Source organism: Pelophylax lessonae (assembly GCF_965119305.1).
Source record: "Pelophylax lessonae genome assembly, chromosome: 5".
Classification (NCBI taxonomy): Eukaryota; Metazoa; Chordata; class Amphibia; order Anura; family Ranidae; genus Pelophylax; species Pelophylax lessonae.
Window position 1 is genome coordinate 323,926,053 of NC_138772.1, and position 12,503 is coordinate 323,938,555.

The 12,503-nt window shown below is 41.8% G+C and overlaps 1 protein-coding gene across 1 annotated transcript in view; it reads left to right on the forward strand.

Moving 5' to 3' along the window:
- Nucleotides 1-434: 434 nt before the first annotated feature.
- CDYL (chromodomain Y like) overlaps nt 435-12,503 on the forward strand; it is a 104,061-nt gene continuing 91,992 nt past the window's right edge. The window contains exon 1 of the mRNA XM_082259385.1: nt 435-858. Coding sequence (XP_082115511.1) covers nt 835-858 — 24 coding nt within the window. The 5' untranslated portion in view covers nt 435-834. The remainder of the gene's footprint in view (nt 859-12,503) is intronic.

The window sequence follows — 12,503 nt, forward strand, 5'->3', positions numbered from 1 at the left end:
CACCCAAGCCATGGCCATCAAAGTCTCTACCAGTTGGGTTGAGTGATTTGAGGCCATTGTTCACATAATAAGATGGGACTATTGAAGTTGAGATGACTCCAGAGGAGGCTTTGTGGGTTGATCACCTAGCCAGGAGCTGTCCTGGTGCTAGCTGAGTGTTTGGGGTAAGTTTGGCGATGGGGTTGGTCTCCCTGTATGTGTGTGAGTCACGTCCTGGAACTTTCCATGTGCCCAGTGGGGTTGGCTAAGTAACCAACGAGCATGCAGGCACCCCGGCGTTGTTGGAAGGGGGGGCGGTCGGTGTCAGTTGCTGAGAGAGAGGGGGGGAATTGGAGGGACAATGGGAGGGGGGTAGGAGGAGGGGAGTAAACGAGCGACCTAGCGACTCCGAAGAAGCGAGAGAGAGAGAGAGAGGAAGGAGAGAGGGAGGGGTGTAATAATGGAGGTGGGCGGTTCGGTGCTTGGTGCTGAAGGATACACTGAAGAAGAAGATCCCTGAGCTCGGAACGCGCTTTTCCACCCGCCCTCACCCCCCTCCCGATCTGCGCTCGATTGTGGATCCTGGGGATTGCCGGGGAGCCGCCGCCGCTGAGTGTATACACAGCCATCCCTCCTCACACACACATACACGGCACGGGCTCGGTGTACCCAGTGAGTGTGCCCGAGTGAGAGTGTGTGTGTGTGTATGTGAGAGAGAGAGGCGGCTGCGCAGCTCCTGTGCGCACACACACCAGCAGCACACTGGCATTTCACAGGAGGCCAGGCACACACAACTGAGAGAAAAGTAGTCTGCTCAGCCCGGCAACGGCTCCCAGACCCCCGGCCCCCTCCAGCATGGCTTCCGAAGAACTCTATGAGGTACAGTAACCCGGCCGGGCACGGACACCCCGCCAGGGGCGTTGGGGGAGGAGGGTGGGGAAACAAGTGACCCTTCCAGGCAGCTCTTCTTCCCCTTTTCTCTCTCTCCCCCCCTCCTCCCGGTAGTTGTGTACTCTTGTCCCTCCTTCCTCCTGCACCTTCATCTTCCTCCTCCTCTTCCTCGTCTACAGCACTCTGTAATAGCCCGTATGCTGCTCAGCACTCATCAGCAAGCAGTTTGCTGGACAGAAATCATGAGCAGAGCCAAGTGTTGGGCCGGCCTTCCTCCTCCTCCTCCTCTGCAGCCGTGATGAGGAAGATGAGGGGAGAGAGAGAGAACACAGCCAGCCCTGACACTCACTTGGCTTCGGAGAAAAGTGCTGTGGAGGGGAAAGGCAGGATGAGGAGAGACTTTTTACTAACTCCTCCGCCAACATATGGGTGCTGGAGCCGAGATTGGGAGGAAAAGTCATCTTTGTGAATGTGCTGAGGCAGCAAGGCACGTAGCGTGTGGAGGGAGGGAGAGAGGGCAGACACGTGTGATTGGGGATAGGTAAAGGGGGGGTCCCAACTATTGGCAAACTAATCACCTCATACTACTACTCCTTTCCAAATGTCTCTTCCCAGAACAAAAGTATCTAAAAATGTGTTTGGGAATGTATTCTACAAGAAAGTAGCAACATAAACAAATGAAACTTCTCTATTTGTATTTCTACCAATTTCTGAGATTTGCATGGTCAGCTGGGAAGACTGCACTTTTTTCTATGGCAGTTAAGACATGAAACTAGGTCTTGTCCCTGCCCCCAGACTGCTGATTGGGTGGTGAATGGAGAAGCAAGCTAACTGATGAGCTCATCTTCCTGCCACTCTGCTCTCTTCTACAGTAAAAGCTTGCATTGCGAGCATAATTCATCCCATAAACATGCTTGTAATCCGAAGCAAATTTCCACAAATGAATTAATGGAAACTCATGATTTTGTTCCACTAACAGCTTAAAGGGGTTGTAAAGTTGTTGTTTTTTTTTAATACAGTAAAACCTTGAATTGAGAGTCAAGCTAGGTACACACTATACAATTTTCTTTAGATTTACCAAAAACATATAATATGAGGTCAAACCTAAACACTTTCAATTTGTATGCAACCAGACCCTGGCCCTTGCACTACATAGTTGAAGGTAAAGCCCCGTACACACGTACCGATTGTCGGCCGTAAATATTCGGCCGCCGGCCGATTGTAGGCTTGTTAGTATGATGCTTCCGACGGCGCATTTTCGGCCGTGCAGACTTTAAAATATTTGTTGGCCGTCACCAGAACGGCCGATTGTTCGCCAGTCAGTACAGATTTCGGCCGACAGACAGCAGATTAGCAAGACTGGGCATGCTCAGAAAAGAAAAAAGACAAGGAAAGTAAACCAGCACATGACATCACTTCTGCAGTCGGCTGTTGTTGGCCGACAAAATTCGTGTGCAGTCTTTTGCAGTTTTCAACAGACAAGACAGCCCTGGACAAAAGACGGCCGATCGTTCGGCCGACGATCAGTACGTGTGTACGGGGCTTAAATCTAACAACAAAAGTTGTATAGTGTGTATCCAGCTTAAGGCTGGCTATACACTATACAATTGTCTTCTTCAATTTCCTTTAGATTTACCTTAAGCGCCCATTCAGACTGGCGCGACACGACTTGCTGGGGCGACCTGTGAAGCTGTGCACCGCGACCTCGGCGCGACTCGCAGGGACTTCATATAATTGAAGTCAATGCAAGTTGCCTCCAGGTCGCCCCAAAGTAGTACAGGACCCTTTTTCTAAGTCAGAGCGACTTGTGTCGCTCCTATTAGAACGGGTCCTGTACTATTCAATGGCGAGCGAGCGCGACTTGTCAGGCGACCAAGTTGCCTGACAAGTCGCGCTAGTGTGAATGGTCCCTCAACTATGTAGTGCAAGGAGATAAATAAATATTGCTAAATATAAAGTTGCGCTCAACCGAAAATACACTTATGCCTCGTTTCCACTGAGTGGTATGGTTCGGTTCGGAACGGTACACCTTGCGTTTCCACTGCCAATAGTACCCTTTCATGATAGGCGTGGTGTAGCAGGAAAGCTGTGATAGACGATTCTGTCAGCCAATCAAAGTTCTGCAGAGTGTAGCTCCACCCTGTTGGTACGGTACTAATGTGCTTGGTACCCCAACGAAAGGGTCCCAAAAAAGTGGTACGGTTCGGAATTAGGGTACCATTCACAATGGAAACGGCATAAATAGCATACCGAACCGTACCAGGAAGCTCAGTGGAAACGAGCCATAAGGTGAACCACAAAATTGTGATAAATATAAAGTGCATTTGTGAATAAATTGGAATAAGGTGCAAATACCAAAAGTGCAAATGCGATTGGATAAATATGTGACTTTGCAATCACCTAACAATCCACATAAATATATACAAGTGCAAATAAATAAATATATAATTGTGCAACCAAAAACAGTCCACAGTAGATCAGTAAAGGCCCGTACACACGTACCGATCGTCGTCATACAAACGTCGGCGGACGAGAGATCTGCCGATTGTACGCTTGTTAGTATGGTGCCTCCGACAGCTGTCTGCGCACATTCTGCGGACAAAAATCTTTCTTGCAAACATAAAAAATTTTGTATGCCGACACCAGAACGGACGATTGTTCGCCTGTCAGTACAGAAATCAGCCGACAGACCGCAGATTTGCAAGACTGGGCATGCTCAGAAAAGAAAAAACACAGGGAAAGTTAACCATTACATGACATCACTTCTGCAGTCAGCGGAAGTCGGCGGACAAAATTCTTGTGCTGTCTTTGCACTTTTCAACAGACATCGACATCCCGGGGAGAAAAGACGAACGTTTGTATGACGACGATCGGTACGTGTGTACGGGGCTTTAGTCTATGTAGTGCAAGGGCCTTCTTGATTGCATACAAATTGAAAGTATTTAGGTATGACCTCATATTATGTGGTTTTGGTAAATCTAAAGGAAAATTGATCAAGAAAATTGTATAATGTATGGCCAGCCTAACTTGGTTTGAGAGCGTTTTTACAAAACAAGCACATTTTTTTTAATATAAGTTTTGACTTGATAAACAAGCAATGTCTTGATATACAAATAGCGTCACGTCACAACTGAGTATAAAAGAGAAGAGAGACGCCTCTAAGCCTTTCAGCTCATAAAGTCTCAAAATGCCCAACAAGCAAAATCCTATTCATTTCAATGTCCCCTGTTCACATATGAGCGTTTTGTCGTCTGAAGCAAAACACCTGAAGCTCCAAAAAGTACATGAGCTTCTTTTTTGGCAGATTACAAGCGTTTTTGCTAGATGTCAATGCCTGCCTCCAAACACCTGCAAAGAACACCTGAAAAAAGCCCAAAAAACCACCTGAAAACGATACGCTCGGGTGTGAATAGAGACTAATGGGCCATGCACACTATAAGATTTTCTGAAGACTTTTTCCTTTAGATTTACCAAAACCATATAATATGAGGTCAAACCTAAACACTTTCAATTTGTATGCAATCTGGCAGGCCCCTGCACTACATAGAAAAGGTAAATCTGAAGGAAATCCAACCACAAAAGTTTGATAGTGTGTATCCAGCTTAAGGCCCTGTTCACACCTGAGCGTTTTTCAGCTTGTAAAACGCTCATCTCTAAAGTCTCAAAAAGCCCAACAAGCTAAATCCTATTAATTTCAATGGCCCCTGTTTACATATGAGCGTTTTGTCGCTTGAAGCAAAACGCCTGAAGCTCAAAGTACACAAGCTTTGTTTTTGCAGATTACAAGCGTTTTTGTTAGATGCCAATGCCTGCCTCCAAACACCTGAAAAAAACGCCCAAAAAACGTCAGAAAAAAGCCCAAAAAACCCACCTGAAATCAATACGCTCAGGTGTGAATGGAGCCTTAGTGTAGCAATGTGGTTAAATTTATTGAAGGTACAACATTTAGCAACTCACATAGTTGATTAAAACAGGCACATCTAAGTATACAGGAATCCGGGGGAAAAAGCTGTCCACATAGACCATTCTCCGTACCGCCATCAACGTCATCCCTTCCACGCTGCTCTCCATGAGCGCTTAAAGCCTCGCTTTCAGATCGCACTACTGTAGTGTAGTCTTCCCGGTTAAGACTGCAGACTGACAGCGGTGCGAGCCAGCGGTGCGGAGGATGGTCTATTTTGACAGCTTTACCCCGGATGCCTCTCTTAATCATCAACCATGTGAGTTGCTAAATGTTGAATCTTCATTAAATGTAACTTAGAGCGCCTCTCTTCTCTTTTATACTCAGTAGCTCCTGCTGGATTTTTCTTCGAAACCCTTTGTGGATGGACATTTTATGGTTACACAACCTATCACATTGCTATAATCTTTTATTATGGACTATAAACTTCTGAATAAATGGTTGTGGAAGAAATCATCTGAGTTTCCATTATTTTTTTTATGGGGAAATTTGCTTTGAAATAGGAGTGCTTTGATTACAAGCATGTTTCCAGAACAAATTCTGCTCGCAAATCCAAGGTTTTATTGTATTGCATTCTATGCATTAGGATAAAATGCCTTCATCAATGCGACTCAGCAGGGTGTGATTTTGGAAAAAGTTCCTCTACTACTTTGGTGTGATTAAAGTGAAAATTTCGCCTCATAGAATATACAAACCTTATTAAAGTTTCATCCAAGTAGCACTACGTGATCGCACTGAAAGTAAGATCAAAGTCGTATCAGAGCAGTGTGAACCTTGCCAAAAGGAGAAGTAGGGACTTATAAAAGAAGACCACGCCTGTCTGATGCTGCAGCTGTCCCTAAAGCTGGATACACACTATCCAACTTTTGTGGTTAGTATTCCTTCAGATTTACCTTTTCAATGTAGTGCAAGGGCCTGCCAGATTGCATACAAATTGAAAGTGTTTAGGTTTGACCTCATATATTATATGGCTTTTGTAAGTCTTAAGGGCCATACACACTATCAGATTATCTGAAGACTTTTTCCTTCAGATTTACCTTTTCTATGTAGTGCAAGGGCCTGCCGGATTGCATACACATTTAAAGTGTTTAGATCTGGCCTCATATTATATGGTTTTGGTAAGTTTGAAGGAAAAAGTCTTCAGATAATCTGATAGTGTGTATGGCCCTTAAAGGAAAAAGTCTTCAGAAAATCTTATAGTGTGTATGGCCCATTAGCCTGAGAACTGAGTGACCACATGACTGCTGATTGCTCAGTTCTCAGTCTGTCAGTCACCGCGACCTGCTCTGCCCCTCCAGCGCTCACTGGCGCTCCGAGCAGGGGAGGGGATGGGAGTGCCTGGCTCTGGCTCTCAGCCACACGCTGTAAGGTTGAGGTAGCTGCAGACTAGGCATCTGGGTTTATCCCAACAATATGGTCGGGATCCTACTGTGACCCAGAAGAGAAATATGGTCAAAAAAACTTGAATACTTCTGCAATAACTTCCAGCGTATGACACAGTTGCCAGCACATGACAAGCTTGTTTCAAACTGCAAAGAATTTTTGTTATTGCATGATCACATGGACAGAGTTTTTGTGCTGACAAACCTATCTTATCCATCCCTTTTGATATTTATGGTGGGTTTATCAGCAGCCAGTAGTGGGAGCATTAATTTGTAGAGGGCTGTGATGGCAGTGATCTCTAGCAGTCTCCTGTAACAAATCCCCACTCTTTAACATTTTCCTGCAGTATATCTCCAGCCTTCAGCGACACTTGTAGCATGGCACCAGTCTCTGATCATCCAGTGTGTCTTTAACAATCCCAATAATAGCACTATATATATTGAATATTTTGTGCCGCCTCCCTATGGATATTTGAGGCCCTTTATGTCTAGAAAGTTGACCACCACTGGTGAACTCTATGGTAAAGTTGACTGCAAAAGGGGTCTGATGCAAAGGTAAAGGGTTATTTCACCTTTACCATAAAACTGCCTATGCAGGTAGGTGTTGCCTGTTGATAAAAACAAACTGTAACTTTGGGCTTTAGGTGTAGTCCATTAAGGCAGTGGTCCTCAACCCTGGTCCTCAGGGCACACTAACAGGCCAGGTTTGCAAGATAACTGAAATACATCCCAGGTGATATAATTTGCTGCTCAGTGATTGCAGTACTCTAGTCTGCATCTCCCCAAGGTAATACTTAAAATCTGGCCTGTTACTTGGCCCTGAGGACCGGAGGTAAGGACCACTGCATTAAGGTATCTTATGAAGCCCGGCTAAAACCTTGCTATAGGTATAGGCCGTTTATACATCTCCTGAAGCCTGGTCGAAAGACTACCAGAGATGGCATCATCCTATCCTACTTTGTTGCGAAGAAACTCCCAGCTGATTCAAACCTCCTTGCATGCGCTCTCTCCTCTTGATGTTACAACCGAGGAGATAGTGGACCACACGAGTAGGGATTTGAGAACTTGCTTCTGTGATGGTGAGCAGTAATGGCTGGGAATGTCTTGGCAACATCCTAGCAACAAGGCAGGACAGGAAGATGCCATATCTGAGTATTTCAGCCAGGCTTCAGAAGATATGCAATGACGACCTACATTTGTAGCAAGGGCATAATTCAACTTTGGTCAAAGTTGCACAGTTTGTTTTTATCTATAGGTGCCCCTTACTACTTATTGCAAAGGCAGTTTTATGGTAAAAGTGAACTAACCCTTTGAATTCAGGTACTTACAATACTTAAAAAAAAAAAAAAAAAATCATAATAAACGTACCTGCAAGAAATGTCTTTTGGCATCATAGAGCTCAGCTTTAAAGATAGTAAAGAGGGAATATAGGCTGGAATACCCTCTCTATTTTTAGCACCGCAGCGAACTAGGGTCCTAAATTTAGGTAAGGAGGTCTAATTTAGAAGAAAATGTTTATGACTGTTGGGATAATGACCCGCATTAACAGTACTAAGTGAATTGTTGAAAGTATTGCTAAATTAAACGTCTGTGCCATATCCATTATTTTGTTTTTTAATTTGCTTTTGATTAGGCACCCGAAAGATCTATTTGTTTAATATTTGTCTATGTACTACTAATTGGATATTCTGGGAGCAACCTGTTGACTGTCATTCCCAGCACCCACTTATTAAGTGTATTGGATCATGAATCGCCAAGAATTCAAGTAATTCAATGAGGATCAAAATGCTTTGTTGTTGGTGTTTTTTAGTCATTTCCCTGCATGGTTGGTTGTACTTCAATTTGTGATTGTGGTTTAAAGGCACCATTATAATCCATTGGATTGTTTTGGTAACTCTGCTTGTTGGAAGTTAACAAATTATGCATTTGAAACTGAAATTACGTTTTAATGTTTGTACAGCAACAAAGTCTACCCCCACCCCATCTTCAGAATCACTATTTTGCATCTGGGTATAGCTGTTGTGTTTTAGTTTTTGCTGGTAAATTGATGGTGTGGGAATGCCAGTTATTTAGTTCTGTAGATGTGAAGAACAAGTATCCTCAAGCCTATGCTTTCGGCCTAGCAAGCCTTGTTAATATATAAACTCTGCATATTGTACGGCAGAGTTGAGTGTTGTGTGCTTGAGCTATATAGACACTGAAAATATGCATGTTTTCATCATTTCCCAGGTTTGCAGAACTTGCTTCATACATTATTTCAATAGTAATTCATGAAGTATGACTAGGAAACACTGTGTTATGTTGTATTGCTGTTTTCTTGAAAAATGTTTTTGTCTTCCAAATTCCACCTGTGGTTGAAATCCTGACCGAGCTACATTAGAAAGTAGACCTTTTTAGGGAATAATGGCTTTTTTTTTAATTTGTTAAATTGATAAGACAATTGAGTAGCCACAAAACTAGTTTCTTTATATTAGGTAGCAATATGAATATAAAATGAAGGAACAAACCATTTGCTTCCATTTGAACGTGGCTTTCAACCCTTTTCCGAGAGGAACATATAGGAATAGTCCTATTTTCTAATAGACATTAGCCACCATCACATTAGAAGTAGAATGTGATAAATGTGAAAAAAGTGAAAATGATAATAAGGTAACTCATTGTTTGCACCTTGTATTTCTACTTCAAATAATTAAGTACAATTTGAGGTTGCTACCAATGCTGTTTGAATTTGTAGTAAGTTAGCATTAAAGGCGATCATTATTAATTTAGGCTTGTACTCCCAAATTTCTTCTAAATCTGTGATTACATTTTTTTTATTCAGTTTATTCAATTCAAAACAGTTTTGTATCATAGTTTACTGTTTCACTCCTATTTAAAAGGCTCAAATTTTTTCAGAAATCCTTAACTGATCTTCATCTACTTTACCCATTTAACTTTTTGCCATTGAACTTGTGATTTTACCTTACTGATGTACGCAGCTTTTGGGTTGATGCAGTGCGATACCCTAAGCGTTTCATCTCCGTACACCCTTTTCTCGTTTTGCAGTTCAAATACAGTATATCAAAACAAGCCAGCACGTGATGGTTATCTTCCTTTGGGCTCTTTCACACGGGCGTTCCGTATGTCCGTTTTTCATCCCATCCGTTTGCGGAGGAAAAACGGACATAATGTATCTCTATGTAAATACGGATGTCATCGGATGATCATCCTCTGACATCCGTTTTTTTGTCAGTTCAGTTCAGTTTTTTTGAACGGAGAAGAACCCTATTTTTTCTTCCTTTCAAAAACGGAACGGAAGCAAAAACGGATGTCAGTGGTGTCATCCGCTGACATCCATATTTACATAGACATGCATTATGTCAGTTTTTCATCCGCAAACGGATGGGATGAAAAACGGACATACGGACCGGATGACACAAGTGTCATCCGTGTCCGTTACAGAAAAAAAAAAAGGACCTGATCGGGCAAAAAAAAAGGAACGCCCGTGTGAAAGAGCCCTTTCTTTTGTCTTCATGTTCTTAAAAGGGTAGATCCCTATATCAGGGGTGGAGATATACAATCTTAACTTCTAAACTTTTTTTTTTTAAGGCTTTTTAAAAATGTCACTTATGCAGACAGCTGGTTTAAATTCTAAATGGGACATTGATTTATTTACAAATGTTTACATTTCATAGAATGTTTTTTTTTTTTTTTTTTTCTGTTGCAAAACTACATGTTTTTAACAATGAGAATTGCATACCGAATTTTAGAAAATGAATTGTTAACGGAAAGGGATATATTGTATGTGTGTATGTAGGTGTGCTTGTTTAAATCCGGTAATCAGCGTATTGGATTTTGCGTATCTTGTGAGGTGCAAGGACATCTTTCACTGTACTGAACAACAGGAACAGGCCCTTTTGGTGGGCTGGTAGGAGGTGCTCCTATTATTTTGTTTACTGTGATTGGCTGTGTGGTTATGAGGTAGTCTGGAGCCCATCTTACTGGCTCCAGATTGTTTGTTTGAAGTTGTTTGTGAGCTGTCAGTGACAGCTCAGTCATAGTCTGGGGTCACTGATTGATTGATCAAACCCTAGAAAAACCCAGCGACGCATATATGCAGGAGATAGTTAAGACCCACTCACTCTGCTGCCACTTATTTGTGAGATGCTGTTGTAAAGGGGTTAAAACATGAGGTGAGCTGAATATTTCAATTAGTACTTGGCTGTTCAGCTTCCTCTGTAAATTGGGCCTTCAAGACTTCAGGTTAAACTTTTTTTCATGCATGTGCAATGATATGAGTACATTGACAGGCATGGAAGTGGGCTCTTCAACTGATAACTTAATTTCTCCTGCAGCAAACATTGGCTGGAGAATACATAATTTCATACTATTCTCCTTGATAAAGATGGAAAAAGAGCTGAAGCATATAGTCGCAAATTTGTGACATTGGCAGTACATGTTATGATCTGCCATTCAAGCTTCACATTTAGCCAATACAGAGCAAGGGTAAGAAATCAAAATGATAAATTTACTTAGTTTTACAGATATTATTTAGAGAAATATTGGGGAAGGATCTTCTTGGTCAGGGTTTAAAGTATCTTCCTTGGAAGTCGTTAAGAATACATGCAGGCCAAATTTTTCATCCCTAATTACTAAGGCAGCCCATTATTAGCAATTTTATTTTTGTTCAACTAGTTGAATGAAAAAGATTACCAAATTTTCCCCCATCCATGCACTCGGTGGGGATGGGGGGTTTCTTCCTGCTGAGCTATCGTATTCTGACAGCAGGGGGGTTTTTCCACCATTGGAATACACTGATTTGGCGGCACTGATTGAACAGGGGAAAAAAAACAACAGAGTGTTTGTACAGAAGTTAAACGGTAGATTGATTTCTTTACAACCAGCCTGCCCATACAGTGAAGGGGAAAAAGTATTTGATCCCCTGCTGATTTTGTTTGCTCATTGACAAAGAAATGATCAGTCTATAATTTTAATGGTATTTATATTTTAACGGAAGGGGGAGGAGAGTGTGACGTCACCCGCAGTCCCTGTCGGCAGAACGTGGCTCTGCATTCAGCTGTACACGAACTGTTCTTTTTTACACAAACTGAATACTACTAACCAAGTAAGAGGCTGTCTTTTATTACAATAAACATATGTGTTTAAACGTAATACACTATGATCTGCCCTTTATTCTTTACGGGGGAATACTGTGATTTGCACCTGAGACAAAGGGATATCCTTTATGGTTGATGACCCGGTCGGGAGCTATTGCTGTGCTGAGAGCTGATTGAGGCTGTTTGTTCACAGCCTTCAGGTGAGAGGCTAGTACTACTGGTGAAGGATTGCACTGATTGTGAGCACCTTAACATATGGAGCACTGAGCACTTTCACTTGGATTCTTATCTTGGACTTTTTTCCCCCCCGTGTTATCTATTTATATTTATTGATTGTGCCTTTTTAAGGACTTATACATTCATTGATTACTTTTTATTTTTAACCATTTTAGCGCTGCACTTTTTTCTATTGTCTTATGATTGGGGTTTTATATATTTTACCTTGGTGTCAGCTGCTTTGATATTTGTATCTTTTACTTGCTTGCGCTGATATTATTTGTTGCATATATTTTAACAGTGACAGACAGAATAACAACAAAAATATACAGAAAAACACATTTTAAAAAAGTTATAAATTGATTTGCATTTTACTGAGTGAAATAAATATTTGATCCCCTATCAATCAGCAAGATTTCTGGCTCCCAGGTCTCTTCTATACAGGTAAAGAGCTAAGATAAGGAGCACTCTCTCTCTTAACCACTTAAGCCCCGGAGGATTTGGCTGCTAAAGGACCAGGGGTCTTTTTGCGATTTTTTACTGCGTGACTTTAACGGACAATTGCGCGGTCGTGCGACGCTGTACCTAAACGAATTTGACGTCCTTTTTTTCCCACAAACAGAGCTTTCTTTTGGTGGTATTTGATCACCTGTGCGATTTTTTTGATCACGCGCTATAAACAAAAAAAGAGCGTAAATTTTGCAAAAATAACAATATTTTTCACATTTTTTTATATGAAATTCCCCAAAAAAAAAAGTAAAAATCAAAATTTTTTAACATTTTTCGGCCAATTTGTTTTATGCTACCTATGTTTGGTAAAAAAAATCGCAAAAAGCGTATTTTGATTGGTTTGCGCAAAAGTTATCGCATTTACTAACAAAGAGAAAGATTTTTGTCATTTTTGGTGTTTTTTTTTTTTAACGCGTAATGGCGGCGATCTGCGATTTTTTTTTTTTTTTTTCGGTACTGCGACATTGC